Here is a 25510-nt window from a genome sequence, read left to right as displayed (position 1 = left end):
AGATTGAGGTTCTACCAAACCACTTTTAGAATTGAACCACGTGGTTTCATCTATGATCAGTTAGAGCAAATTGCATCTATCAATGCCATTTAGAGTTTGGCCATTTATCTGTCGCATTTTCAATTTGCCCTTTTTTCCAGGGATTCAAGTAGCCAATTGTGGGCAACACCCCTTTTTATCTTCTCATTATCCCCATATGTTATTAGCAACTGAAAATCATAGTTCTAACTTCAACATTCTTTTACCAATTATTATATTTTGGGTAGAATCTCATCCTTCTAGAAAAGGGTCTACTTAATGAGCACTTGCAACTGAAATTGGTAAGTAAAAGGTGGGTTTTTAATACACTGCCTTTCGAATAGGTTACACTGACATGAGTAACAAGAGACTTCACTTGTGATTGTATAAAAGATGACATGATCCAAGAAAATTAGTGTCTCACTTGCTCTGCTCCAAATTAATTCCATTCAAGTCTGATGCAAATAAAACAGGAAGTCAAGTAGTAATTCCTTGTTCATTCAAGGAGATGTAAAACCTCTATTCACAGAGTCTGAGTCACATTTTAATAATATTATGGCACACATGGAAAGCAGACAGACACTCATAATCCTACTTTTAGGCTATGCTTAGTTTCTGCAAAATTCATGCTGAACAAACCTTAAGACCATGTCCATCAGGCAGAGTGTATTAACAATCATTGACATGGTCCCCTTTTAGGAATTGTCTTCCGGTTGTTGGAATTAACACCATCAATAAATATTATCTTCTTCCCAAGGTTAAAATAAAAATTCCATCTGGGGCTACTCTTTATGACAATAATCTAATTGGTATTGACTCCATTCTCTTGTTGGCTTGAACTTGCAGGACAGAAAAAAGAGTTGGCAGCATGGCCTACAGGAAAAGGTAAGAAAGGGTTCTCATTGAACAGAAGATAAGGATGCTTGGCTTAAAAAGCAAACAAAAAAAAACAGAATTGTATTTGTTATCTCATAGAATTCCAGAATCTTGGACAGGTGACTGTGTCTAGCCCAGTGTTTCCCAATGTCAGCAACTTTGAGATGTGTAACTTCAACTCCCAGAATTCCACAGCCAGCATAGGTCTAGCCACACCTGAACTTATCCCACACTCTCTCTGGGCATGGGTTTCTCTGTTGGGCTGCTCTTCCAGTTGGGATATTGCTATAATTAAGGACAATCATCAAATGTAATGTAGGCTTTGCAAACATTAAACCCTCAAGTTTACTCTGAGCTTCTCCATCTGAAAAGGTTGAAGTAGTAGGCACGTTCCCCCACCCATCAAACCCTGGAAAGCTGGTGGATGTTACCAGCTATCCTCAACTTGGTGCTTTCCAGATGGGGTGAATCACAACTTGCAAAGTTGATGGGCCTCCAGGCTAGGAATGATGGGAGTGGAGTCCAACATTTATTGAAGAGATCTCACTGGGCATGATTGGAATCGAAAGTTCTGGGTGCTGAAGCACAGAGAAGGAAATCCTGCTACTAAGCAAATTTCTTTAGTTTCTGGAAGAGTATACATACTCTTAGTCTTTCCCAAACTTGGCAACTTTAAGACATGTAGACTTCAACTCCCAGAATTCTGGGCGTTGAAGCCCACATGCCTTAAAGTTGCCAAGTTTGAGAAACACTGCTCTATATCATTTAAAAAAAACCCTTGGTTTTCTTCTCCCTTAAAAAAAAAGTTGTTGCCCCTTCAAGTCACAGGGACACATTTCAGAAGTCTGATCGTGTTTATCAGGGTTAGGGGCATCTTGGGAGGGTCGAATATGTCGAGATGGCAGCTGGACCCTCACCATTAAAACTCCGTTGTCTTGACCTTTTTGACATCTTCTCCCCACAGATGCCCCTAAGCAGTGGGGGATGAAGGCCTGTTTTTTTGTGGCTGGTAAGAAAAGCTGCAAATCAGGAAAACCCCCAAAACAAAACACCATTTTGCACACAGATCCCTGCTTTCCACAGGGCAGCATACATGGAGTGGGGTGAGGGGGGAGGAGGGCATCCCTAAATATAACTATACAAGAAACCTGTGAAACAGGGAAAGTGACTGGCCCAAAATCACTGAGGTCCACATTTAAGTGGAGACCTGAACCTGGACCCCAAGTCCAGTTCTACCACCACTAACCCCCCCTGTGAAAACTGCAGCTTTTCTGTGGCAGCTTTCAAAGGGGAAAAAAATCCAAGCAATCTCTCCCTCACCCATAGACAGAGGAAAACATGGAATATCCTAGCTTTGCCCACATGCAGGATGTAACTCTGCTCAATTCCCCTTCCTGCTTCAGCCCTTGCTGTTAAATCTAGTTCTCTGCCCCTGAAAGCTTGTCCAGGAGGGAAGTCAATTCTCTGCAGAGCTCCCTGGTGCTTCTCCCGTGCTGGTGGACTTGGAGTCCATCTTGCTAAATACTAGAAGAATGTAATTTTGCAGGATTTATGCAGGCCCGAGAATGGGTCCATAAGCACAGGTAAGGCAGAACTCCAATTCCTTTAGCACAGGACTTACCAAGAAAAATAAAGACACCCCCCCCCCACTGGTTATACCTAGGAACGAAACCAAGTAAACATTACACATCCTGACACCTGTATGAAAAGACTCTCGAGCGCTGGAGACTGAATGGAAAAGTAGAGTCTCAGTACAAAAATACCGTCATGATAAAAAAATAAACGGGTCATGGAAACAATGGGACTCTGATCAGTTGAATAAAAAAAGGGCTTTAGGTCCATTTGCTAATGAAGGACATGCTGTTAAATAGGAGACAAGCCACCCGTTGTTTTCTCTGTACCCAGTGTCCTTTGCCGTCAGGCTGGTGTAGCACCTGCTCATGTGCAGAGTCCCAAGGTAGCACCGTCTGCTCTTAAAGCAGCCTATTCCAAGACTAGCTGGAAACCAGCGTCACTCAACCGACCGTACAGTTGCGCTGACACGTTAAATGGAATGAAAGCTTAAGTGACACTCAGGGTGGGGCACACGCCAACAAATTTAGATCACCTTGACAGGTCTACTGCAAAAGGAGGAAAAGGTGTCCGGTTTGGGGAGTGGCGGGGCGAGACGGTTCTGCGGCGTTTTCATTCGTCTTGCTTCCTCTTGGGTTTCTTCGGATTGCGAGAACGGCTTTTGGCTTTGCAAAGGGGACAAATGGGGGCGTTCCGGTGGATCTGTTGGTGGCAGGAGAGGCACGCCTGGAGAGGGACAAAGCAGAGATTGGGACCCTCTTCGCCTGGACTGGCCTTCCCTGACAGAAGTATCTATATACTATTAGAACTCTCATTGTGTTTATCTGTTTGTACCTTCAAGTTAGTCCAAACGGGGCATTATATCACAACGATTTTTGAATCAAGGTACCTATAATCTGCTAATTTAAAGAATGCGTAAAAAATCCAGGACCCATGACTCCTGTGGAATTGAAATTTCCACAATGTTGACACAGAGTTTTATTTGCAAAGTTGTGGCCGTTGCAGCATCCCTGTGGTCACGTGATTGTGATTTCCGACGCTCCCTGCCAGTTTCCCACAAGCAAAGTCAATGGGAAAGCCGGCAGGAAGTCGGACGTCACTCCTGCTCCCACTGCTTTTGAGCCTGCCTGTGGTCATTCTGTTTCTCTGTTTAAGTAAGTAAATATTGACTTATTATTAAAGTTCATTTGCCATTACAATTATTTTTCTATTTATGATATATACTCTTCTTAGATGATCATGGGACTGTCCAGCATTGGGGTAAAAAAAAATATGGTAAGCTGAAAATTTAATGGTCATTCTGGTCACATCCGACTGCATGACCTTCCTCTCAAAGGATGACCCAATGGGTCACAGGATTGTGTAGTAGGAACTACAATTCCCAGAAGACGCACAGCCAACAGAATGGCAAAGAAACTCAGCTTGGGAAGACTAACCCAGATCAGGTTCATACAAAGCACTGGGTCACGTTTTGCTTAACCAGACTAAATGGTTAAATCATAATTTAGGTTAGACTAAATTATAATTGTTTGGGTTCAGACCATATACTCTTTATTTATGAAACCTCTCTCCTGCTGCTTCATCATTAAAAGCTGTCCCAAAGTCTGTGTGAACTAGTCCAAATAGCTACTGGGATCTTCACATATGTTACACCTGGAGACAGGTGTGCAAAGCATTTCAAATTCACTGAAATACCAAACATCCTGTTTTGAATTTGAAATGTTTGTTTTGCATTGGCAACTCTTATTTCATCTGCAAAAGGGCTGTTTTGACCCCTTGGGATGTGGGCTGAGCCCAAAACAGCTATTTCAGGAGGAAAACATTTCCAGAATGTCCTCATTTCAGATGGGAAACAATTGCTCTGAACTCCAAACAGGGTATTCTAAATGTTTGCATCAACCCGGTAAAGGAGAATGGTTGCAAAGGAGAAGGTGGCAGTGGGATGAAAGCAGCATCCTTCAGATTCAATGTGTCAATGAAGGAGGACAGAATTTGCATCTCATATTAAGCCATGGTTTGCTAAACCATGTCTGTTGAATATTCATGATGGAGTTTCATACATAATGCTAACCTACAATGTCTGGGCTCAGCCTGTAGGCTAAGCCAAACACAAACCACATGATGGTCTTCATGGGTCTTTGGGTAAGGAGCCAAAGTCTTAGAACCTGCAAGAGACATTTCCCAGCCTTGTTCAGGTGGAGTCTCTGTGAAGGATCTGAAATGTTTCTTCCCAGATCGCTCACCACTGGGCTGAGTCGCTGTTTATGAGATAAAGTGGCAACTGACTTGCCTTCTGTCTCTTCATTGTTTATGGCTTCCTTTCCTCAATCACTCATGGACCCCTTCTCCCCACCATTAGTCTATGAAAAGTTTTCCTATATCGTGGTTCTAGAATTCAGAGGGTATGAGAGTTAGGAAAAGTATGAACCCGTGAAAAATCCAAGAGGACAGAGAAGAACAGAAAAGAATCAAGAAACATTCACGATTCAAGGGGAAGAAACTCATTCTCAGTTGCTCCAGAGCTTGGGATGAAGTCTAAGGAGCTGAAGTTCAAGGACAATAATAGGCCCTCTGGTTGGAATTGCTGGTTGCAATCTCAGATCTGGGGGGCATGGGAAAAAGGAAACACACTTGTTTTACAACCGAACCATCTACACCAGTGTTTTTCAAACCCAGCAACCTGAAGATGTGTGGACTTGTTTTACAACCAAACCATCTTGTTTTACAACCAAACCATCTACCCCAGTTTTTTCATGCTTGTTTTACAACCGAACCATCTACATCAGTGTTTTTCAAACTTGGCAACTTGAAGATGTGTGGACTTCAGCTCCCAGAATTCCCCAGCCAGCCATGCTGGCTGGGGAATTCTGGGAGCTGAAGTCCACACATCTTCAAGTTGTCCACACATCTTCAAGTTGCCAAGTTTGAAAAACACCGACCTATACGTAGCATCCTCCAACAGCTGAAACTGTGGCTGCTTACCTTCATAGGCGGTGGCTGTTGTCTGAAAGTTGCCGTCTGCCTTGTATCCTGTTTCCGAGCCACCTGCAGCTGTTGGGCGGCTGCTGCAGCTGCAGCCAAGGATTCTGGGATTGGAGGTTCCTGCGGCTCCGTCTGCCATTCGGCTTTCTGCTTTTCAAAGTAACTAGACGGATCACAAAGCAAAAAACAATCAGGGCCGAAGGATTCAGAAACGGACCGACTCTTACGTTTCACTTCTATTTGTAGAGAGCAAAATGGAATAAGCTATCTCCAGGACGTTCTAGTTTTGTCCCTGAAGCGTCCTGTCTCCCTCTGTGAAAAATGGGGGGATTTTTTTTGGGGGGGGTATGTAATTACAGAAGTGGATCACCCAGAATAGAAACAGCCAGATGCACTTCCTGGTCTGGATGATCCATTTCTGGAAAGTCACCGACGCTCTTGGAAGGCTTGGATTGCCTCGTTCCAGAAGAAACTAGGACCTTCTGGGAGAAGAATGCAAAGTCCATTTTGCCCCTCTCTGGTTTACATCAGTCTTCCCTACCAAGGCATTGCTAGATGCTGTTGGAGGGTGGTGGCCCTGACCAGGAGAGAACCGGGTTACAAAGGACGAGTCTAAGCAAATCTGCTTGCTATGTTATTGAAGCCAAAAGACAGATCAAGTGGACTGCCAAGTGGAGGGTAAAACAGCTGGCAAACAGGAATGCCCTCCCAGACTCTTCTCTCGGGACCCACCAGGTTCCCTATCCCGCCTGATGTTAAACAGGAAGGTTGCACACTGCCAAGGAAGGAGCATTCTCTAGCACCATATTTATGTGCACTAATCACTGATGTCTAGTAAAAGGCACAATGACATCCTGTGCACCATGATATCATCATGCACTTGATACAATGATGTACTGGCACACAGAACATCACCTGTCCCCTTACCTACCTTGCAGATGGCCATGGTAGCAACATCTCTGGGGTCCACAGACATTTCATTAGTTAAGAGTAGTATAACTGGGCAAAGGTTTAGAACACCTTCCTGTAAATAGGTGTTTCACGTCTGGTGTGCCCGTCATGGCAAGCATGAATAAGTATACAACTCTTCTACCCGTGGCAATGCTTTTGTGTGCCTACCACAAAATTGCAGTTGTATCCCAACCTCAAAAGCTGAGCCACTCCCAATATAGTTTATCGTGCCTCTATGCACCCCTTTACTTTCCCCTCCTTTCTTCCACCAGACCCAGGGGTGGAATTTAAAACATTCAGACCCGTGGTCTTCTCCTCTTACTCAAGGGAAAGTTTCTCTTCCTCTTCACACAAATCAGGCAACCTCTGCAAACCCAGGGTCATCCTCAAAGCATCCACGTGCTCTTTCAGAGGCTTGTATTCCTCATGGAGGCGGCGTGTGGATTCCAGGAGTTTGTTCAGATCGTTCTCAGACTGTTTGATCGTGTTCTCCATCTGGAAGAGAAGCAGGAGATCCATTCCTTGAGCAGGTCCCTCCCTCACTTCTTATTGGCTGCTCCAACCTGATGTCACGGAGGGCTGAAAAAAAAGCTGGCTGGTGGTCCCCTTCTAACGCCAGGTTTTCTTTTCTCATGCGCAAGGCTCCAGAGAGAGCAGAGAAATAGTTGTGCCAGGATACAGAAAAAGAAGGATATGGCAGAAAGACACACCATTTTTTCCCAGCTTAGTGGGCTTTCTACCTGCAGTCTCCAGAATTTTCAGCCAGCCTGGGTAGATGGCCGGGAATCCTGGAAAACACAGCAGGTTGCAGACGAAGGGATCACCCTGAGAACACTACATGAATTAATAGCAACCATTTTGGAAGACATGGCTCTAGATCCCCAAATCTTTCTCCCTTTGCCCATGGATGAAGACCGTCCTCAAGACCCCTGACTGCATCAGCGCATGGAAGGTTTCAACCAGAATCTCTCCCCATCCCTCCACTTACAACATTGATGTCAGCATGGATGAGTCTCAGTTCCTCCACGTGGGCCATCTTTTCTTGCAGCAGGAGATCCATCTCCTGTTTATACTCCTTCAGGTGCCTTTCTTCAGATTCCAGAGCCTCAAATTCTGCCTTCAGGCGGGCTTTGATCTTTTCCATCTGTAGTGTTTTATTTCTGGGGAGTGGGAGGTGGGGGAGAAATGGGGAAGACAGAGAAGCTGGATGACATTTTGGGGTTGCCAAGAGATATTTCCTCTTTCCTCACTGCAGTCAGGAGGGTCAAGCAATGAGAGATAAAGTTAAGCTTAGCTCCCAACAAGGGGGTCTGCAGGGTGTGGTTGAACAGGTCAAGATGGTGGTCATGATCGTATGATTGAAGCTCCACCTGCTTGCAAGCACCATCTTGACTTTTTTGACTACAACTTGCTCCCAGAGTTAATACGTTTTGCTGGCATTTTGCAGTTTAGATACAGGTAGTCCTTGCTTAATGACTGTTCATTTAATGACAGTTCAAAGTTATGACAGCCTCAGAAAAAGTGCTTTATGACCTGTACTCGCACTTACGACTGTTGCAAACCATCACACCCTCCTGCAGTCACGTAATCATGACTTGTGACCTTTTTATGATGGTCGTTAAGTGAATCACATGGTCGTTAAGTTAATTCTGGCAAAAAACATCCATTGGGAAAGTTGGATTCACTTAACGACCACATGATTCACTTAATAACCATGGTGATTCACTTAATGACCATTGTAAAAATGGTTGTAAAATCGGATCTGGTCATGGGATGACTTGCTTAACAACTCCCCACTTAACGACCAGTTTTCCAGTCCCTATTGTGGTCATTAAGTGAGGACTACCGGTATTGTGCAAATCCAGCAAACTGAGGTTTGTCCATTAAGCTACAGTTAAACCAGCTATGGTTTTGACCAATGTGTGAATCCAGTGCATAGGTCATGCTAAGCTATTCATTTAGTTTGCTTGGTTTTGGCTTACAATATAGTGCAAACCCAACCCCTATTGGTCAATCATGGGTTATAATTTGGTGGGATATGCAGATTCTGCCAACAAACCATGTCTTAATATGATGTGTGAGTTCAGAATTCAGGACAAAGGGTGCCTCTGAGACCATGTTAGTCTGGAAGTCAACATTCTTTACTGAACTGGAATCCCATCACTTGAAAATCCATGCTTGGTTTTCCTCTTAAACTTTTTTGGATCTCAGCAGCCCAGTTTAGAAGAATTTATCTGTTGTATCAGAAATCCGAAAATTAGAAAACTTCCTGATCTACCTCAAACTACACAGACATCAGCCAGTAGATCCTAATCCATCCTCTGCCAGTGCAACGCTTGGCCCCACTGCTAAGACACATAAAGGAGGGCACAGGCCATAATTCAGGAATATTTGGTGAATCCCAGGATTCAACCTGTAGCACCAGCCCTAAGATCTTGCATAGCTACAGTGCCCATACATCCTTCGTTATACAAGACAGTCCTCTATTTCAGAAAGCTGTCCTTTAGATTTATTTAATTATTTATTTTCTTGGTTTCGCTCTTGAATGTTCCTTTGTAAAGCAAAGCTATAAACATAAACAATTATTATTATTATTTTTTAATCCTTATGAACCTCTTTCAGGTTTGCTCCTTTTTCAGGTTTGTCCTTTTATTTTTTTTCAAGAAAATAAGGGCCCTGTATGCATAGCAAATGATGCAATTAACAGGCAAGACTGATGGGATTTATTTATTCATTTCACTTCGATGCTGCAGAATCTGCCCAGGATTCCTGGGAGATTTGCAACAATCTGGTGCCCTGTAGATGTATTGTGACAACTTCCACAATTCCTAGCGAGCCATGGCTTTTCTGATATAATTGGGGGCATGAGAAATCTTGAATAGCTTTAGCTACAAGAAATGAGAAAGCTCTAAGCATTTTAACACCTCTATCGTCCTCCATGGATGAAGGCACTATGCATTCCTCTCTAAACGGTATCTCCAAATCGAGGTCACCGTTATCCACTGTTTACTATAGTTATATACATCCTTCAGGCAGAACTTTCCCTAGATAAATTGATCCATACAAGTGAAAAACAACACAAATAAATGTTTAACCGCAACTGAAACAATAAACAGTCCATGGCAACATTTTTAGAGATATAACAAAAAAGTTGGACGGGTCCATTTGAAAGTTAACCAAGTCAGGTCATGCACACTTGTTTGGGGAGAGTTTGAAATGTAGGGTTTCCCCTGAGAAGACCCCCATCGTCAGCCCAGGGCAAGGAAGATTCTGCCCTCCAGATCAAGACTCCTGGCAAATTGGAAGTGGGAGAATTTGGCAGTTGGTGGGTTTCTTGAGAAAACATGCGTCTTGGTTTTTTCTTTGTTTCTTAACAGTCTCAAAGCACTTCATCACTCTGGTTTGACAGTGCAGAGAAAAAAAGGCCCATTCAGGAATCTGTTGTTGAAGGTGACAGATTCCTCCCCAAAAGGACACTCTAAAAAATTGGTGTGTCTGTAAGAATGACCAATCCAAGCCTTTATTTTGGCTTGAATAGCAACTCTCATCCCCACTGACCATTCAGCCTTCTTTCTTTTCCTGTGAATTTCCAACAGCCCTTTCATTCCTTTATGCTGCTCACAGAAAGGAAAGAAAGGGGGAAAATTCCAGGAGCATCATGATATCATGTGGCTTCTACTGGATGCCAAGCTTCCAGGTTGGCCTATTGTTTGGATCCCTACATTAGCAACCCTCTCGCCCCCTGCAAAAAACAAAACCAAATAAAACAGGGGAAGCTTTGTGCTAGGCTATTATTCTGCCCCATGTCCAGATATATTCAGGCTCAAATGATCCTACTTCAGACCCATTATGCAAAGACCCAGCTCTCTGCAGAAGGCTCTAATGCTGGGAAAGGTGGAAGGAAAGAGAAGAAGGAGACGGCCAGCAGCAAGGTGGAGGGACTCAGTTACAGCAGCGATGGGTGCATCATTGGAAGACCTGAAGGACCAGATTAGGGAAGATCATCATGGAGAAAATCTATTTATATGGTTGCTAGGAGTTGAAAATGACTCGATGGCATGTAATCAATCAAGCAATGCCAAAACCCAGCTCCCTTGAGAAGTCCATAATGCTGGGAAAGGTGGAAGGAAAGAGAAGAAGAGGACGACCAGCAGCAAAGTGGATGGACCCAGTTACGGAGACAATAGGGCACCATTGGAAGAGCTGAAGGACCAGATTGGGGCAGATCATCACAGAGAAAATCTGTCTATATGGTTGCTAAGACTTGGCACTGCCTTGATGGCACGTTATCACCATAATCATCCAAAGATGTTGGACTGAAACCCCCTCATCCCTTACCACTGTGGCTGGGATTATTTCATCTGGAACCCATCACCCCCCCAGAAACTATGTGGATGCTGTATAATCAGGTGGTTTCATTAATACAAACTTGTGATGAAGATTGGTCTGGTAGAGCTTTCGATACGGAATTCTCCCATTTCTTAAACCTCCCTTTTTCCCGTTGAAAAAGAATTCTGAATTGGCACACACTCCTTCTTCCACCCCACACACCCCTCAGCGTACATTCAATTTCAAGGGAATATTTTCAAAGTGCATATTTAACTCAGAAGTCAGCCGGCGCGGCTGACTCCGTTCCAGATTCAGTGAATACCGAACTGCAGCTTCAAGGTCACTGGAGGCATCAATTAGCTTTCTGCGACTGTGATCCTATCCTATCCGTTACCCAGAAGTGCACTGGCTGGACACAGTAGGGGTTTCTCTCGAGTAAACCCACGTCTTGTCCATCAGCGCACTGAGAGGTTTCCTCCCAGACCCTGGTGCAAAAAGGACGCATGAAGGCTTCTCTCTCCCTTTGCAAACAGTTCCCATCGAGATCCACGCCTATAAACTTCAACCACAAAGGTGGGCGGGGGGGGGGGGGCACGGCAACCATGCAACTTCCCGATAAAGCCTCAAAGGACCCGCCGTCCCCTGCCAGAATGCCATGTGTTCCCCAGCAACTTCGGAGCGGCTCTGTTTCTCCGAGCAGCTCCTCGCCACCTTCCCCCGCCGCGTCCCCAAAACAGGTGAGCCCGCACCGCGTCCGCTGCGTGTCTCTTGCAAGCCCACCCGTGGCGGTCCGCTCCGTGGGTTGCGGGTCCCCAGAAAGCGGGGTCCTTGCAAGGGGACGAGAAGGAACCCTAAGCCAGCTCGGCCAAATCGGCCTGCGCGTGAATGCATTCCCGGGATGGGGGACGCAGGTGTTTTGCTGGGGGGGGGGAGGGAGGGAGAAGCGGCCCTGGGCTGGCAGGAAGACCCCCCCCACCCGGTGGCCTTGCTCTTGAATAAACACGCCCCCGCGAAAATGGCACCCAAGCAAGGGGGCAAAGCAAGGCAGCCCCATGCAACCCCTCCCTGCCCCGCTCCTACCTGATCTCCTTGATGCTTTCGAGTTTGCACATGATCTCCTGCTCATCGGCCATGCTTCTGCGCTCACAATGCAAGCCCCCCCGTTGGAAGATGCAAAATCCCGCCGGGGAAAAGGGAGGAAGGAGGGAGGGGGAGCCGCCGAGACAATAGACCCCAACGCACCGCCCGCGCCAGGCTCCTGGGCGCGGACTGCAGCAGCGGAGAGCAAAACCTCTCGGGACTTGCAGTTCCAGCCTCGGCAGCGGAGCGGGCGCCCGCGGGCAGCCGAGACTACAAGTCCCGCCATGCCACGCGCGCGGCGCCTGCCAGCTGTCTTCCGGCCACTTTTTTTTTTTTTTTTTAACACCCGTTTTTCAAGTTGGTTCTGTTTCATGTGGCATCTGGGCAGGTGAGCGTTGCAGGAGGGGAAGAGGCTTTCCCCCAAGCTTTATTAGAGGAGGAGTAGGGAGAAAATGTGGGGGTGAGGACCTCCTCTGTTTTTGCAACTCCAGTGGGCAGTCTCAAGTAAGTATTTTGTAGCTCAGTGTATCTCAATCTTGGCCACTTGAAGATGTGTGGACTTCAACTCCCAGAATTCCCCAGCCAGCACGGCTGGCTGGGGAATTCTGGGAGTTGAAGTCCACACATCTCCAAGTGGCCAAGATTGAGATACACTGATGTAGCTGACAGAATAGTCTTTTCATTTTGCCCCCAAGCACTGGCAACTACAGAATAAGTTCTAGCTGACCTGCTTTCAGCAAGGAAGTATTATCTGCAAACCCATAGAATTGTTTTCTTATTAGATGTGGGGGTTCCTGCAACAGGGTGGTTGTCCTGCTACTAGGAATAAGCTGTTAGCCAATTTGATCATCCCTTGGAAAATATTTATTCATTATCGAAGACTGTTCTGTATTGTACTTTAATGGATTTTATCTCTTCTGTACACCGCCCAGAGTCGCTTTTTAACGAGATGGGTGGTGACAAGTTTGATATATATATATATATATAAAAAAAAAAAAGAGGGGAGATGGACACACGATTGTGGGTCGCAGAATGTGGTCGTTTAGATTTTTCACTTGGGAAAGCTGAACAATTTAAAATGCTTCCTGAGAAAAAATGGTGGGGTCTTTATTTTATGTAATAAAATGAGGGGGGATGTTGTGGTTGAATAGATCACAAAAAAGTCCCATATGAGCTGAGATTGTGCCCCTGTGGACAAGGGGCTATTGAAACTATAGCACGTGTCCTGTTATACAGTATTTTCTATAAGGACTCACGAACCCATTTAATAACTCCTCATCTGATGTAGCTGACAGAATAGTCTTTTCATTTTGCCCCCAAGCACAGGCAACTACAGAATAAGGGAATTCTCCAGGGAATTCTGATCTTTTTTTACGTCCAGTTGTTGCTATCTGATCAGAATGATTTAGTTTCCCTCAACGTAGCTAAATTTTGTTATACTGTCTGCAAAATTAGGCAGATTTTGACTAATGTTCCCACCAATCTGTAAATATATTATCATGTTCTGTTCACTTCATTTAATGTATTTTTAATGTAGTTCATGTATTTTAATGTATTTTTATTTGTAATTCTGGTCTGTGACCATAATAAAGATGATGATAGATCACACAAAGAAATCCATGCAATTCATCAGGGTTGATGTTTGATCCTGGGTTGTAGCTCACCCCTCTTCCCCAGCATGGATACTCAGGCATGGCATTGACTTGTAATGCCCAGTTGGCTTCTCAGTACCAACAGAAAATTGGTACCAATAGCTTCTTAGTCTAATATAACCCTCCTCCAACATATCAGACTACCACTTCCATACTCCCCAGCTAGCATGGTCAAACTGTGCCACTCAAGGATGCTATCACGTACCACCCAGGACACTGCAGAATCTAAGAATAGCCAGATCCCCTGGAAAAAAAAAAGTAAAAAAACTTGTTATTAAGTTCACAGAGCAAAACGTTGATGAAGATTCTCAGTCATCCAGGTGGAATTATCTGGAGGTTGAGCCATGGCAACTGGACTTCTTTTCTTCTGGTTTGATACGTTTCTCTGCTTGTCCAAGCAGCTTCTTCAGTCTAGAAAGTTGGTTGGGGGGACCCCATAAATGTCTTCCAGGGTGGCTGCGTTTCTCACTAACATGATGGGCTGGTTGAAGGGACAATAGGAGATGTGATTAGTAGAGTCTTTGGGATGTGGATGTCTTGCTCCTAATCCCTCACTCATCCCCAAGTGGGTCGTTAAGTGTTGCCTCCCTGGTGAACTTGTGAAGCGGTCTTAATCTTCCTGAGGACTGATTGTCCCTTCAAAGAGCCCATCCTGTTAGTGAGAAACGCAGCCACCCTGGAAGACTTTTATGGGGTCCCCCCAACCAACTTTCTAGACTGAAGAAGCTGCTTGGACAAGCAGAGAAACGTATCAAAACAGAAGAAAAGAAGTCCAGTTGCCATGACTCAACCTCCGGATTCACAGAGCAAACCACTTCAGAACTTGTGACACCGTTGAACAGGCAGAGGACAGCTTTCCCTGTCATCAAATGGTAACTGCTGTGCAAATAAGCATCTGTGGAATGACAGGGAATGTGTCACTTAACTAAGTTAGTGAGGCTGCCTGGTTTCTGGTGTTGGTTAAGCAGAAATTGAGTCAGTTTCAACTGTGTGTTTGGCGGAGGTGTATTCTCTGCAAGGATGATTTAATTAGAGAAAATAAATGCGATGGTTTCAGAGGAACTGAGAATCCGGTTGCTAAGGCTTTGGAAGACCGAAAGAGGCAGATTGGAGAACTGAAAAAGATTAGCCAGAATATTTGCAAGGTACAAGTGGCAGAATGAGATGAATTAGGCTTACTTTCCTCAATAATAGGTTTTTATCATTATTTTTGACCAAGGTAACATTCGGGAATAAGATTTATTAGTTTACTCCATGTTGTGGCCTTCATTTCCTGGTCTCAGTGGTGAATGGATGATGGAGGATCAGCTGTTGTTGGCATAAACCTTCATTAGACACCAACTGGTTTAATTCATCAATTCCAGTAAGGACCCTAACCAGCGCGTCTGTTGCTTTCCTGAAGACCAACAATTTGTGATTTAATAATCCAGATTGTTCCTTACTGGAATACAGCAGTTTTTCCTCGGCTACAGCAACTTTCTCCTTGAAAAATCCCAGGGAGTGGAAAATGTTTTAGACTTAGATCTGGTTTAAGAGACTAGTAATGCAGGCTTACACACAACAATAAGACCTCTTATTTGCAGCTGTGCCCTGCACCTCTTGTATGCGTGAAGGACTGATGTCTCAGTTACTTTTAGCATGTTTTGAATTGATTAATTTGATACTATGCTTTGATAGTAAATGTTCCTGGTGCTTGTTCTAGAGCAGTTTTTCTCAACCTTGGCAACTTTAAGACAAGTGGACTTTAATTCCCAGAATTCCCCAGCCAGCCATGCTGGCTGGGGAATTCTGGGAATTGAAGTCCACATGTCTTAAAGTTGCCAAGGTTGAGAAACACTGTTCTTGAGAATTGCTCAATGTGCTTTGACAGAATGCTTATCCCCCCCCCCCAACCTAACCCTGATGGCGGGAGGCAGGAGAAGCAGTTGAGAATATCACTGTAGTTGGGGAAATAAACTTTGAAGAAGGCTAACTTTGTCTGCTTTATGCAAAATAGGCTCTTGGTATTACAGTATTTGGATAACCTAGAGAGCCAGTTTGGTGTAGCGGTTATGGGATCAAGCTAGTAACTGGGAGAACATGAGTTCTAATCCTGCTTTAGGCATGAAGCCAACTGGGTGACCTTGGGCCAGCCCGTCTCTCCCAGCCCTAGGAAGGAGGCAAGGGCAAGCCACTTCCAAAAACCTTGCCAAGAAAACTGCAAGTCAACACTGACTCAAAAGCACAAAACACAGAGACAGAAATGTTTGGATAGAAGAGCACCTGGGAATCCCAGCATTGTAGCTCAGGACAGGGAGGAGGAGGAGGGGGAGGGGGAGGGGGAGGGGAGGGGCGGAGGAGGAGGAGGAGGAGGTAGGAGGAGAAGAGGAGGAGGGGGAGGGGGAGGGGAGGAGAAGGAGGGGGAGGGGGAGGGGGAGGAGAAGGAGGAGGAGGAGAGGAGGAGGAGGAGAAGGAGGAGGGGGAGGAGAGGAGGAGGAGGAGAAGGAGGAGGGGGAGGAGAGGAGGAGGAGGAGAAGGAGGAGGGGGAGGGGAGAAGGAGAAGGAGAAGGAGAAGGAGAGGAAAATAGCAAACTACTTTTGTACTCTTACCAGGAAAAAATATATGGACAAGTCCATAAAGTGACCAGGAGACAAGTCTAATGTGAAAGAGACTTTACTTTTAAAAAGTGGAGCTTGAACATGGATGCTATTTGCTCATGGGGGCAATCAGAACGGTTTTATTGTTCTGGCCATGGACATCCCCAGGGGAAGCAAGTAATGCCTCGCAAGTGATGCCTCGTATCCCAGAATGCCATCACTCCAACATGCAAAATGTCTTGTGTTCAGTGAAGACACGCCACTTGCAAAGTCCTTGTGGCTTCTACCTCCCCTACCCAACCATGCACATTAAAGAACAATGCAAAGTATTAGAGGAGTGATTCCCATAAAGGTTGAAGAAGGATCGTAAAACAGCTGATTCATTTTCTTGTTTAAAAGGCAAATCAATACAGGCCGAGAGAGAAATAAAATGACTTACCATGATATTCCTTTAATAAACGATACAGTCCTATCGGAGTTTACATCCCACCAATAAATCTATCTTGCTCTTCTAGTAATAGGAATCTTTTCCTCTGCCCTTTTTTATTTTCTTGTTCCTCTGCCTCATCTAATGACAGTATAGGTATTTATTTCCCAGTTTTTCTGCACTGTTCAATAGCTGTCCCTTCTGTGCAGTTTGGAAGATACGACAAGGCATATACAACAAATTTAAAGTAGCTAATGATTAACCCTGAATGGATGGTTTGTGACTCTTGATTGGACTTATTAGAATCTGCTTCCCTGGCAATTTTCAGGCAAATAAAACATTTGAATAGATAATCTTATTGTATAGAAATGGGTAGGATAAGAAATGGATTATTAATCTTCATGTATGGCTGGTTCCTATGTTCTGCTGTATCGCCTCGTGGCGACATTCTCCATTAATGCTGATTTTTTTCTGTTCGCATTTCAGTCCCCAAAGGGCTGGTTCTCCCACTTATCCATACGCGGACCTGCTTTTACAGATTTCCAGTGTATTTTGCATTTCAGAGCATTTGTGCATTTATAGTGACAAACAAAACAAATGTTACAAAAAAAAAAAAAAAGACAGAAGCTAGCATGTGTCGAAACCTTTGTTAGGTTAGTCTCTATAATAAATATATATAACAGTTAAAAGACTTGGAGGAAACCTAAATTCAGTTGTTAACCATAGAGCTCCCAGGGTTTTGGGGTCAGCCACTCTCCCCCAGCTCGAACCAAGAGTGATTTTATCTTAATTTGACCCGAGACAATAACCTTGTGAGAAGGTTTGGGCTGAGAGATAGATAAAAATGCAACGGATCAAGGGTATGGTTGGCTGAAGTTTATGGATTTACTGTCCAATGGTTACAAATACAGCATATAAAATACAAGTTTGTATTCAACAAAAAGTGTCAGACGGGCCTGAAACAATGAGCAATGTGAAGTAACGTCAGATAGCTTCTATAAGCCTTCTATAGATAAACATTTTGTAAAAAAAACGCACGCTCTTTGTCTCTGCAATAGAAAGAAATGTACACTCTGTTTGATGTCTGGACTTCAACTCCCAGAATTCCCCAGCCAGCACAGCTGGCTGGGGAATTCTGGGAGTTGAAGTCCAGACATCTTAAAGTTCCCAAGGTCGAGAAACACTGGGTTAAAGTATTGAGCTGGTTCTATATTAACCCTTTATGGATATATTTTTAGTTTCTTCAAATGTCACTCATTTCATCACGATTCTGTAGAGTGTATTCTCTTCTGATTTTATTAGCGCTGTTATATTTTGGTTTGTACTTCATGGTATCTTCTGGTTGTTATATTTCACCAATATATATATATTTTTAAATAAGACACATAGGAAAACAACAATTACCCCCCAAAAGTCCCTGTAAAATCACAAGCATTAAAAGAGAAATGGAAATCAATCCTATGAAACCAGATAAATCACATCCCACCTATCAAGAGGATCTTTCATAGGCTCTTTCCTTCCTTCCCCCTCCACACGCTAGGCCGGCCTCTCCTGCGCCATCATGACCCGGGTAGCCTCTGCCCGCATTCCCACAACCCGCCGACCCACCCGCTCCAGCTGGAGGGCGGAGGAGGAGCCCAGGCTCTTAGCGCGCATGCGCGGGCGCAGCCAGCCTCCTCCGGCCCGGCAGCCTCAGCAGTCCTGTCGGGGCGGGCGGGGCCGCGCGGTTGCCTAGCGACGGCGCCAGGGCGGCCTAGTCCCGAAGCCGCCTCAGTTGGAGCCCGGCGGCGACGGCGGCGGCTCTTCCCGGACTCAGGAGCTGCTTCGCCTTCCGGCTGATAGGCCCCTCCCGCGGCCGCCCTCATGCTGTGGATGCCGCTGGGCGGGAGCGGCCACCACGGGGCCCCCCAAGCGGAGACGCCGCCGCCGCCGCCGCCGCCGCCGGCAGACCCGGAGCGGGCAGCCGCATCGGCGAGGAGGACGGGTGAGGAGGACGGGGGGGCCCGTGGCGTAGGGTGGGGGTGCTGCTGTCCCCCCGAGCCCCCTCCCCTCGGGCAGGGCCGCAGCGGGGGTGGGCCCCGTGGCCCACGGCTAGGAAAGCTTCCCTCTGCAGGCGCACTCTACCCTGCGGAGGTCCAGGACTTTGAAGAAGGGGGGGCGGCCTTTTCCGCGTCTGGCTGGGAGTACTAGGCGCGGGGTTTCTTTCCCGGAGGATGGCGGAGGTGGCGGGGCTTTTTCCTTTCCTTTCCTTTCCTTTCCTTTCCTTTCCTTTCCTTTCCTTTCCTTTCCTTTCCTTTCCTTTCCTTTCCTTTCCTTTCCTTTCCTTTCCTTTCCTTTCCTTCCCCTTCCCCTTCCCCTTCCCCTTCCTTCCTAGAATTCAGTTGATATCCTGTTTTCCCTTGGTGGGAGGCCCGAGGCGGCCAGCAATTTTATATCAGTACTTTGTGTCTGTGGAAGAAACAAAAAAGTGAAAAGCCAGAGAGGGAGCCTCGCGTCAAAAGAAACCCACGTTGGGTTTGAAGTCCGGGCCGTTTGGAGGCAGCGGAAATGGGGCCAGGAAGTGGGTTTAATCCCCGGTGGGGGAACCGAGCAGGAGGAAGTCCAGCTGCTGCTTTTGGAGGCCCCCAAAAGAGATCTGGCCTTGGGCACTGCTTGATTGCATTCATTCATTCACTGATTCCATTGATTGATTGAGATCTGGCCTTTGGTGTGTCTGCCTTGGGCATTGATCAGTTGCATTAATTTATTCATTGATTGCATTGATTGATTGAGATCTGGCCTTTGGTGTGTCTGCCTTGGGCATTGATCAGTTGTATTAATTTATTCATTGATTGCATTGATTGATTGAGATCTGGCCTTTGGTGTGTCTGCCTTGGGCATTGATCAGTTGCATTAATTTATTCATTGATTGCATTGATTTATTGAGATCTGGCCTTTTGCGTGTCTGCCTTGGGCACTGATCGATTGCATTCATTCATTGATTGATTGCATTGATTGATTGAGATCTGGCCTTTTGCATGTCTGCCTTGGGCATTGATTGATTGATTCCATTCATTCATTAATTCAATGGATTGATTGATTGCATTCATTGATTTGACTTCATTTGTATAGCTGACCATCTCATATAAGCGACCCTGGGTGGCTCACAGCAATTAAAAAAAATCAACAAAATCCAGCACAATACAAGTAGAAAACAAACAAAATATATAAGACCATGTTAAAAACCATAAAGCATATTCAGCCTGTGAGTTACAAAAACATTCACAGCATTCTGCAAAACCGTTTAATGGGATCTACATCCATAGGTGTTGGGCAAGGTATTTTAAGTGTCCTCGTTGGCAAGATACTGTTAATATATCATTGGTTTTTGTCTGCTGATTTTTACAGAAGAAAAAAAAATCATGGAAATCTCTGAAGCTTAAATATTGTACTAAAACTAAGATAAACAATGAATAGAAAAATGCTCATCAATGCAACCACACACCCTATTACTCGTTTAGCTTTAAAATGGCAAGAATAGTTCTGTGTCAAGAATCCTGTGATGTATATGACTTATTTGGTGTACTTATCCAACTCCTTAGACATGGGTGATGCAGAGCTTTGTCGCTAGGACGGCATCCAGGTTAAAAGCAGCTGGTGCTATGGAACCTCCATGATCAAGGGTAGTATACTGCTTTGTGTTGCTGGAAGAGAAATGGTTAGGAAGTGCAGAGTAGTAGCAGCAGCAGGCTGACAAGAGAGTGAAACCCCTGGGGTTGGTGGCAGGGTACCTTTTGCAAGCAGATTTTGCCTGGATCTGTAGTATGATTTCTTGGATTTATTTATTTTTCAGTGTGGGGATTTTATATAATTAGTGGAGCCTTTGCTTAGACGCAGTGAATTCTGAAAGCCAGCAGCTTCTTTGGCTGCAAAATGGTTTGGACAGACCAGCAGCTTCTTTGGCTGCAAAATGGTTTGGACAGACTAATATGAAAATAGGTTTATCAACAGGTTATTAATTATGATGATTACATACATAAAACTTTTTTAAAGGTTGCCTTTTAAATCTTTCTAAAGTGGCCTAACTGCCCAGAGTTGCTGGGAGTCAGGCAGCATATGAATTTAATACATTATTATTATTAACATAAATTAATAACCAGCGGAAAAGGAATAATTCCTAGCTGAGTCTGTTTACAATGAAATATAAACCAGTACAATAATTGGCTAAAGTCCAGTGAGGGAACATTATAATCAATGAAAACATCTCAGCTAATATTCAGATTAAGTAGACAAATCTTTAAAACCATTATTGAAAGCAAAAATCATAGACCTGACTTCTTGAGGAAGAGTTTTACTAAGAAGTCTTGTGTTGAGTGCCCTTCATTTTAATGGATCTTAATGGTTGCCCACAGGTTGGGCTTCTGTGTTTACAGTTTGGACAGGTTTTCATGGATGTGGATGATCATCGGAGAATCACTCACTTTATTTCACAGGGACCATTAAGAGGAGGAGGGAAGCAGATGCCATGGACAGGCAGTTCCATTTATGCCTATGGTCTTCCCCAAAACCTACTTTGTTTTGCTCAGACTTGCTGTAAGATGTGGACTGTGAATTAATGAGCATATAGCTTGGTTCGGCAGAATTGCTTTCTTCTGAAGAAATAATATTCTTGCTTATTTACAGTGTCTTGCTTATTTAAAGAATTCACTGCTGCAAGAAATGATGACTAGCCTAGATAGATAGCAAACAGAGGTGTGCCATCGCCTTTGTGTCCTGCTCATGACCATCCCCCAAGTGATACAGTAGCTTTTGTGAGACTGGGTCCATGCAGTATTTCAGTGCTGGTGAGGCTGTGGGCTGTGCAGTACTTTCCATTTTGTTTTCAGTTCAATCATCATGATCATCATGATCCTTTCCTGGTAATTAATTTTCCCTATGTATTTAGTTTTGAGTAAGCTTTTGCTTACAATTTAAAGATCACTATATTTATGATCACAGTATCATGATAGAACAAGGTTGTATTCTCAGTGGTGTAGCTCAATCATTACATATCTTAGGGTTTTCTCAGTCTAATTACCTAAAGGAATTTCTGTTAGGATAAAGTAGGAAGAAGAAGAAATCACAAATGCAGTCTTCAGCAGAAGGAAGGAAGAAAGGAATTATTGGCTGAGCAGCATTTGATGTCCTAAGGCTGCTTGCTTGAAGCAAATTCCACTAAAATCATAGGATAGCTTAGAGGCACTTGCTCAAACTGAGGGAAGAATGCTCAAGACAGTTCAACATCTGAACATCAGATGATCAAAACTTATTAATTTATTGGAAAATAAGATTCTTTGAATTCATTAGACATTACTCTGTAGTAAGAGCATAATCTTTACTGACTATTAAGAAATAGGTTTTGTTTATGTGCCTATTAGTTTGTAACCTAAGTATTGAATTGTACTGTATAGTGAAGTGTTTTTATGGCATCATGGAAGCTAATCCGTACCTTTAGATGGATGGTATTACTGTACAGTATTTGCGGTTTATATATGTATATATATATATAGAGAGAGAGAGAGAGAGCACGCTAGTCATATACAAACTCTTTCATATGCATTAAAATGTTCATATGACTGAGAACGTAGTAAAATCAAAACCTGTACTATGTTCTCATTATATTTACTTTATTTCCATGTAGCTAGCTTCCTTATGTGGAAGAATCCTTATACTTTATGCATAGAAAGTAAGTTACGGTCACATTTTAAGCAGTGAATACTAAGTTTAACAAGAGTTGTTTCAAGTATATTATGTAATTGCAGTTCAAAGCCATTAAAAGGAATGGGAGATTTATGGTTGTGTTCAATGCGAAGTTCATTGTTGCTGAAAATAATAAGTTGGGGTTCAGGAGAGTGATTTGAAATGATAGAGTAGGCTTTTTATAACAGTTACAACAGTTATGATTTTGGGCATTCCCTCTACTTGAAGGTACTCTTCCTTTGTCAGTATTAACCATGGTGATCAGAGTTAGCATTAGCTAAAGTCTGCAGTTGACGTGTTGATATGCAAGCAAAGGTTGAAGATAACCTTGGCTACTGTAGTTAAAATGTAACACTATATCATATTAAGAACAGCAAAAGAAAGATGAGAATTTATATGATAAACTTATGATAAGGCAGTGCATTTATCTATGGCTGCTCCTAATCTCTTTATCAGAGTAGGACATTTGTTCCAGCCAGGTATAGTTAATAAAATCCTTGTCCTGCTGTATTTTAACTTCATTCCAATTAGTTTTATATTAGCATGGAAAATCTGCTCCATATTACAGTACAGGTGTGTACTCTGAAAGATGTCCAGTTGATTTCACTTCTTAGTAAACAAGTTAGGTATACAGCTTTATTCATTTTTAAAATGTAGCAATTATACTTTTGTTTGTTATTTATAATTTTCATCTTGCTTTTCTATTTCAGAGAATACCCCATGCAGCTGTCAGAAAATATGTAAAACAAAGTACAAACTTATAATTAAAGCTTTAAAGCAAATCAATTAAAATGTATCACTTAAAAAAAAAGAAATCAATAGATTAGCACCTACTTTAATAGATTACTTAAAAGCCCAAAGTGTAGCTCCATAGAATGTAGTTGTCTGCCAGTGGAAGGACAAAAAAGCTGGAATTATTTGGGCAACATTGGCAGCAAGTTACCCTTAAGGAAGCTAGGATCAAAATTATGTCTTTAATGGCAGCAGACAGAAAGAATGTTCCCCCAAAGTCTTAAACTTGGCTGGTTCATATGGGAAAACCTGATCTTTGAGATAAGAAGAAATCCAATGATATAATATCGCCCTGTGAGAGCCAGTTGGTGTAGTGGTTAAAGTGCTGGACTAGGAGCAGGGAACACGAGTTCTGGTCCTACCTTGAAGGCAAAGCCAGTTGAGTGACTTTCGGCCAGTCCCTATTTCTCAGGCCTAGGAAGAAGGTAGTGACAAACCATTTCCGAAAACATTGCCAAGAAAATTGCAGGGACTTGTCCATGTAGCTGGCAGGAGTCAAGACTGACTTGAAGGCACAATAAAGAAATAAATCAATAAATCCCTGTATTGTCAGATGCTGCAGACAGCAGTCAGGGAGAGCTTTTGCTTTTGTTCGCTGGTTGTCAAACTCCCTGACACATGAGAATGTGCTGTTGTACTTCATGGACCTTTGGTCAGGTTTTCTGCTGTGTGCATTGTTGTAGAAATTAAAATGTGTGCATTGTGGGAAATTAAAATGGTAACTCTGGTGTGTGTTGCAGGGCTGGGTGCTGCTGAAAAACCCTGCAGATGTATAAACTAATGATGATAAACTTGGAGGGGAAAGAAGCACCTACTCTTTGCCTAACTCAACACTTGATCTAATTACTTTATTTATAGGAGTTTATAATACAGAGCTAACACATTTTCTTTATAAGGTTCATCAGTTGGAATTCTGCATGTTGTGAACTATTTATGGATTGTTTGTTATAAGCAGAAATTGTAATTCTAAACTGCTGAGCCCACATTCAGCAGATTTAGAGTAGCCTCGCTATTATAATTTGTACATGTGATGAAAATTTCATCAACTTGTTCACTGTGTGAATAGCACAGTAGGTTTGATTGTCTTTCTCTTTTGTCCGTTTTCTTTCTTTTATTTAGCCTGGTTGCGTTGTATCTATCTCCTTTGCTCCTCATATTATCAATTATTCCAGAAGCTTGGAATTGTTTATCATTAGGGCTGGCCCAGCCTAAAAATTTGGTAATTGAATTTGATCCTTGGATTTTAGTATATATGAGTAATTACATATTCTGGAGAAGTTTCTGCAAAAGTGAATTCAGAAGCTTCAAGGGAAACTGAAAATTTTAATGGAACATTGATACATTTCATCAAAATTATTTGCCAGTGAGTTTTCAAAGCAGTAACAAATTTTCAATTCTGAACTTCTGCCCCACTTTTTCATCTTTTAGAGACTGCAGTGTTGAGCTGATTCCCTAATAATTCAGTGGACTGAATCTGCTCTATAATATACTTGTAACAATTTTCCATCCTCTGGCTACCAGTTTAATCTTTTAATTGTATATACAGCCTGAGTTGGTGAAGTGTTTCACTGGAACTGTCTTTCATGTGTGGCTTCACTTAGTCCATTAAAAATGTGCATGCATGTATGTTCCTGTATGACAGAATTCCTTGAGAAATATAAATGACAGCTTACAGCAGTCAATAAGCTGTTAGCTGTCATTTATATATGGGTGAATAACACCCGCATAATTAGCGTACATCCAGTGTGGCAGGACCATAGAGTGCTTTGTCTTGGCATTTTGATCGCTGCAGAACTGGCAATGATGGGGCAATGCTAAATACCTAATAATCAGTGGTGATCTCACAAGTAGCATAGCAGGTGCCCTTGCAAGTTATAGATATTGGGGAAGCACAAGGTGATTTCTAAGTTAAGGCAGTTATTAGATAAAATTACTTAATTTTATGATTACATAAAATCATAGAGTATTAATTCTGAAGTCTAACCCTATATGGCTTAGAACCAATTTCCGGTAAATTTAATTGAACTTACTTTTCAGTTTTGCATTGGACTGCGGTCTTAGGAGAAGGTGTAAAAGAAACAGCATACAGTATTTCTAAATAACTGCCTTGAGACTTAATCCTGAATTCATTAAACAACATATTACTCCCTGATAGATTGATCAGTTTTTCCAAGTATTAGATTGTACTTACAAGTGTGTGCTGGGTTATTTTGAAAAATGCAGTTTAGTTGAACTGTCCAGATACCCTGATGAACCTAAGCCCTGTAGGGTTGCAGAAGTCTTTTGTTTTTCAGCAGAGATGTCTCTTATTACATAAGGAAGACTAAAGATACGGTCTCTCTGACAAGAACATTTCTCTCTCTCTGTAATTTGAACAAAATTGCTTCCATTTAACAAGTGACCTATTTAAGACTGCACGGTGTATTTGTCTTCTCCTGCATATCCCTCTTTAAACTTTAAAACATTTTATTTTAGAATGTTTGGGTGCAATTCAATATGAAATTTTAATATACCACCCATATTGGGATGAAGAAGA

General features: G+C 43.3%; 2 protein-coding genes across 5 annotated transcripts in view; one reads left to right on the top strand and one right to left on the bottom strand.

The window, feature by feature from the left end:
* Positions 1-317: 317 nt before the first annotated feature.
* Positions 318-12019, bottom strand: ZC4H2 (zinc finger C4H2-type containing). 2 transcript variants are annotated; one of them, XR_015793607.1, is made up of 6 exons: positions 11809-12019; positions 7388-7559; positions 6722-6894; positions 5449-5611; positions 3002-3192; positions 318-891 (listed from the first exon to the last, which is right to left on the bottom strand). XR_015793607.1 is itself a non-coding variant. In XM_007435094.4 (5 exons), exons 1-5 carry the CDS (start codon positions 11859-11861, stop codon positions 3079-3081), a joined length of 675 nt encoding a protein of 224 aa, XP_007435156.1. In that variant the 5' UTR covers positions 11862-12018; the 3' UTR covers positions 318-3078. The 2 variants fall into 2 exon arrangements, 1 of the variants encoding a protein (XP_007435156.1); XM_007435094.4 differs by having other exon boundaries at positions 318-3192; positions 11809-12018.
* Positions 12020-18154: 6135 nt separating this feature from the next.
* ZC3H12B (zinc finger CCCH-type containing 12B) overlaps positions 18155-25510 on the top strand; it is a 40818-nt gene continuing 33462 nt past the window's right edge. For all 3 annotated transcript variants that reach the window (XM_088129215.1, XM_088129212.1, XM_088129213.1), the window contains exon 1: positions 18155-18448. The gene's annotated coding sequence lies outside the window, so the exon portion shown is untranslated. The remainder of the gene's footprint in view (positions 18449-25510) is intronic.

This window comes from Python bivittatus, unplaced genomic scaffold (genome assembly GCF_059951505.1).
Source record: "Python bivittatus isolate LINGU-HERP-01145 unplaced genomic scaffold, Pbiv_v1 ctg000790_np1212, whole genome shotgun sequence".
Classification (NCBI taxonomy): Eukaryota; Metazoa; Chordata; class Lepidosauria; order Squamata; family Pythonidae; genus Python; species Python bivittatus.
Note: the sequence above shows the minus strand (reverse complement) of the source record. Positions and strands in the feature narration are given on the sequence as shown.

What these genes read in the sequence shown, in the direction of transcription:
- ZC4H2 (XM_007435094.4), bottom strand. Translation starts at nt 11,861, where the DNA reads ATGGCCGATGAGCAGGAGATCATGTGCAAACTCGAAAGCATCAAGGAG. An exon ending in TCCATGCTGACATCAATGTT is followed by an intron (nt 6,895 to 7,387) that starts GTAAGTGGAGGG and finishes CTTCTCTTCCAG; the next exon opens with ATGGAGAACACGATCAAACA. An exon ending in AACAGCCACCGCCTATGAAG is followed by an intron (nt 3,193 to 5,448) that starts GTAAGCAGCCAC and finishes GTCCCTCTCCAG; the next exon opens with GCGTGCCTCTCCTGCCACCA.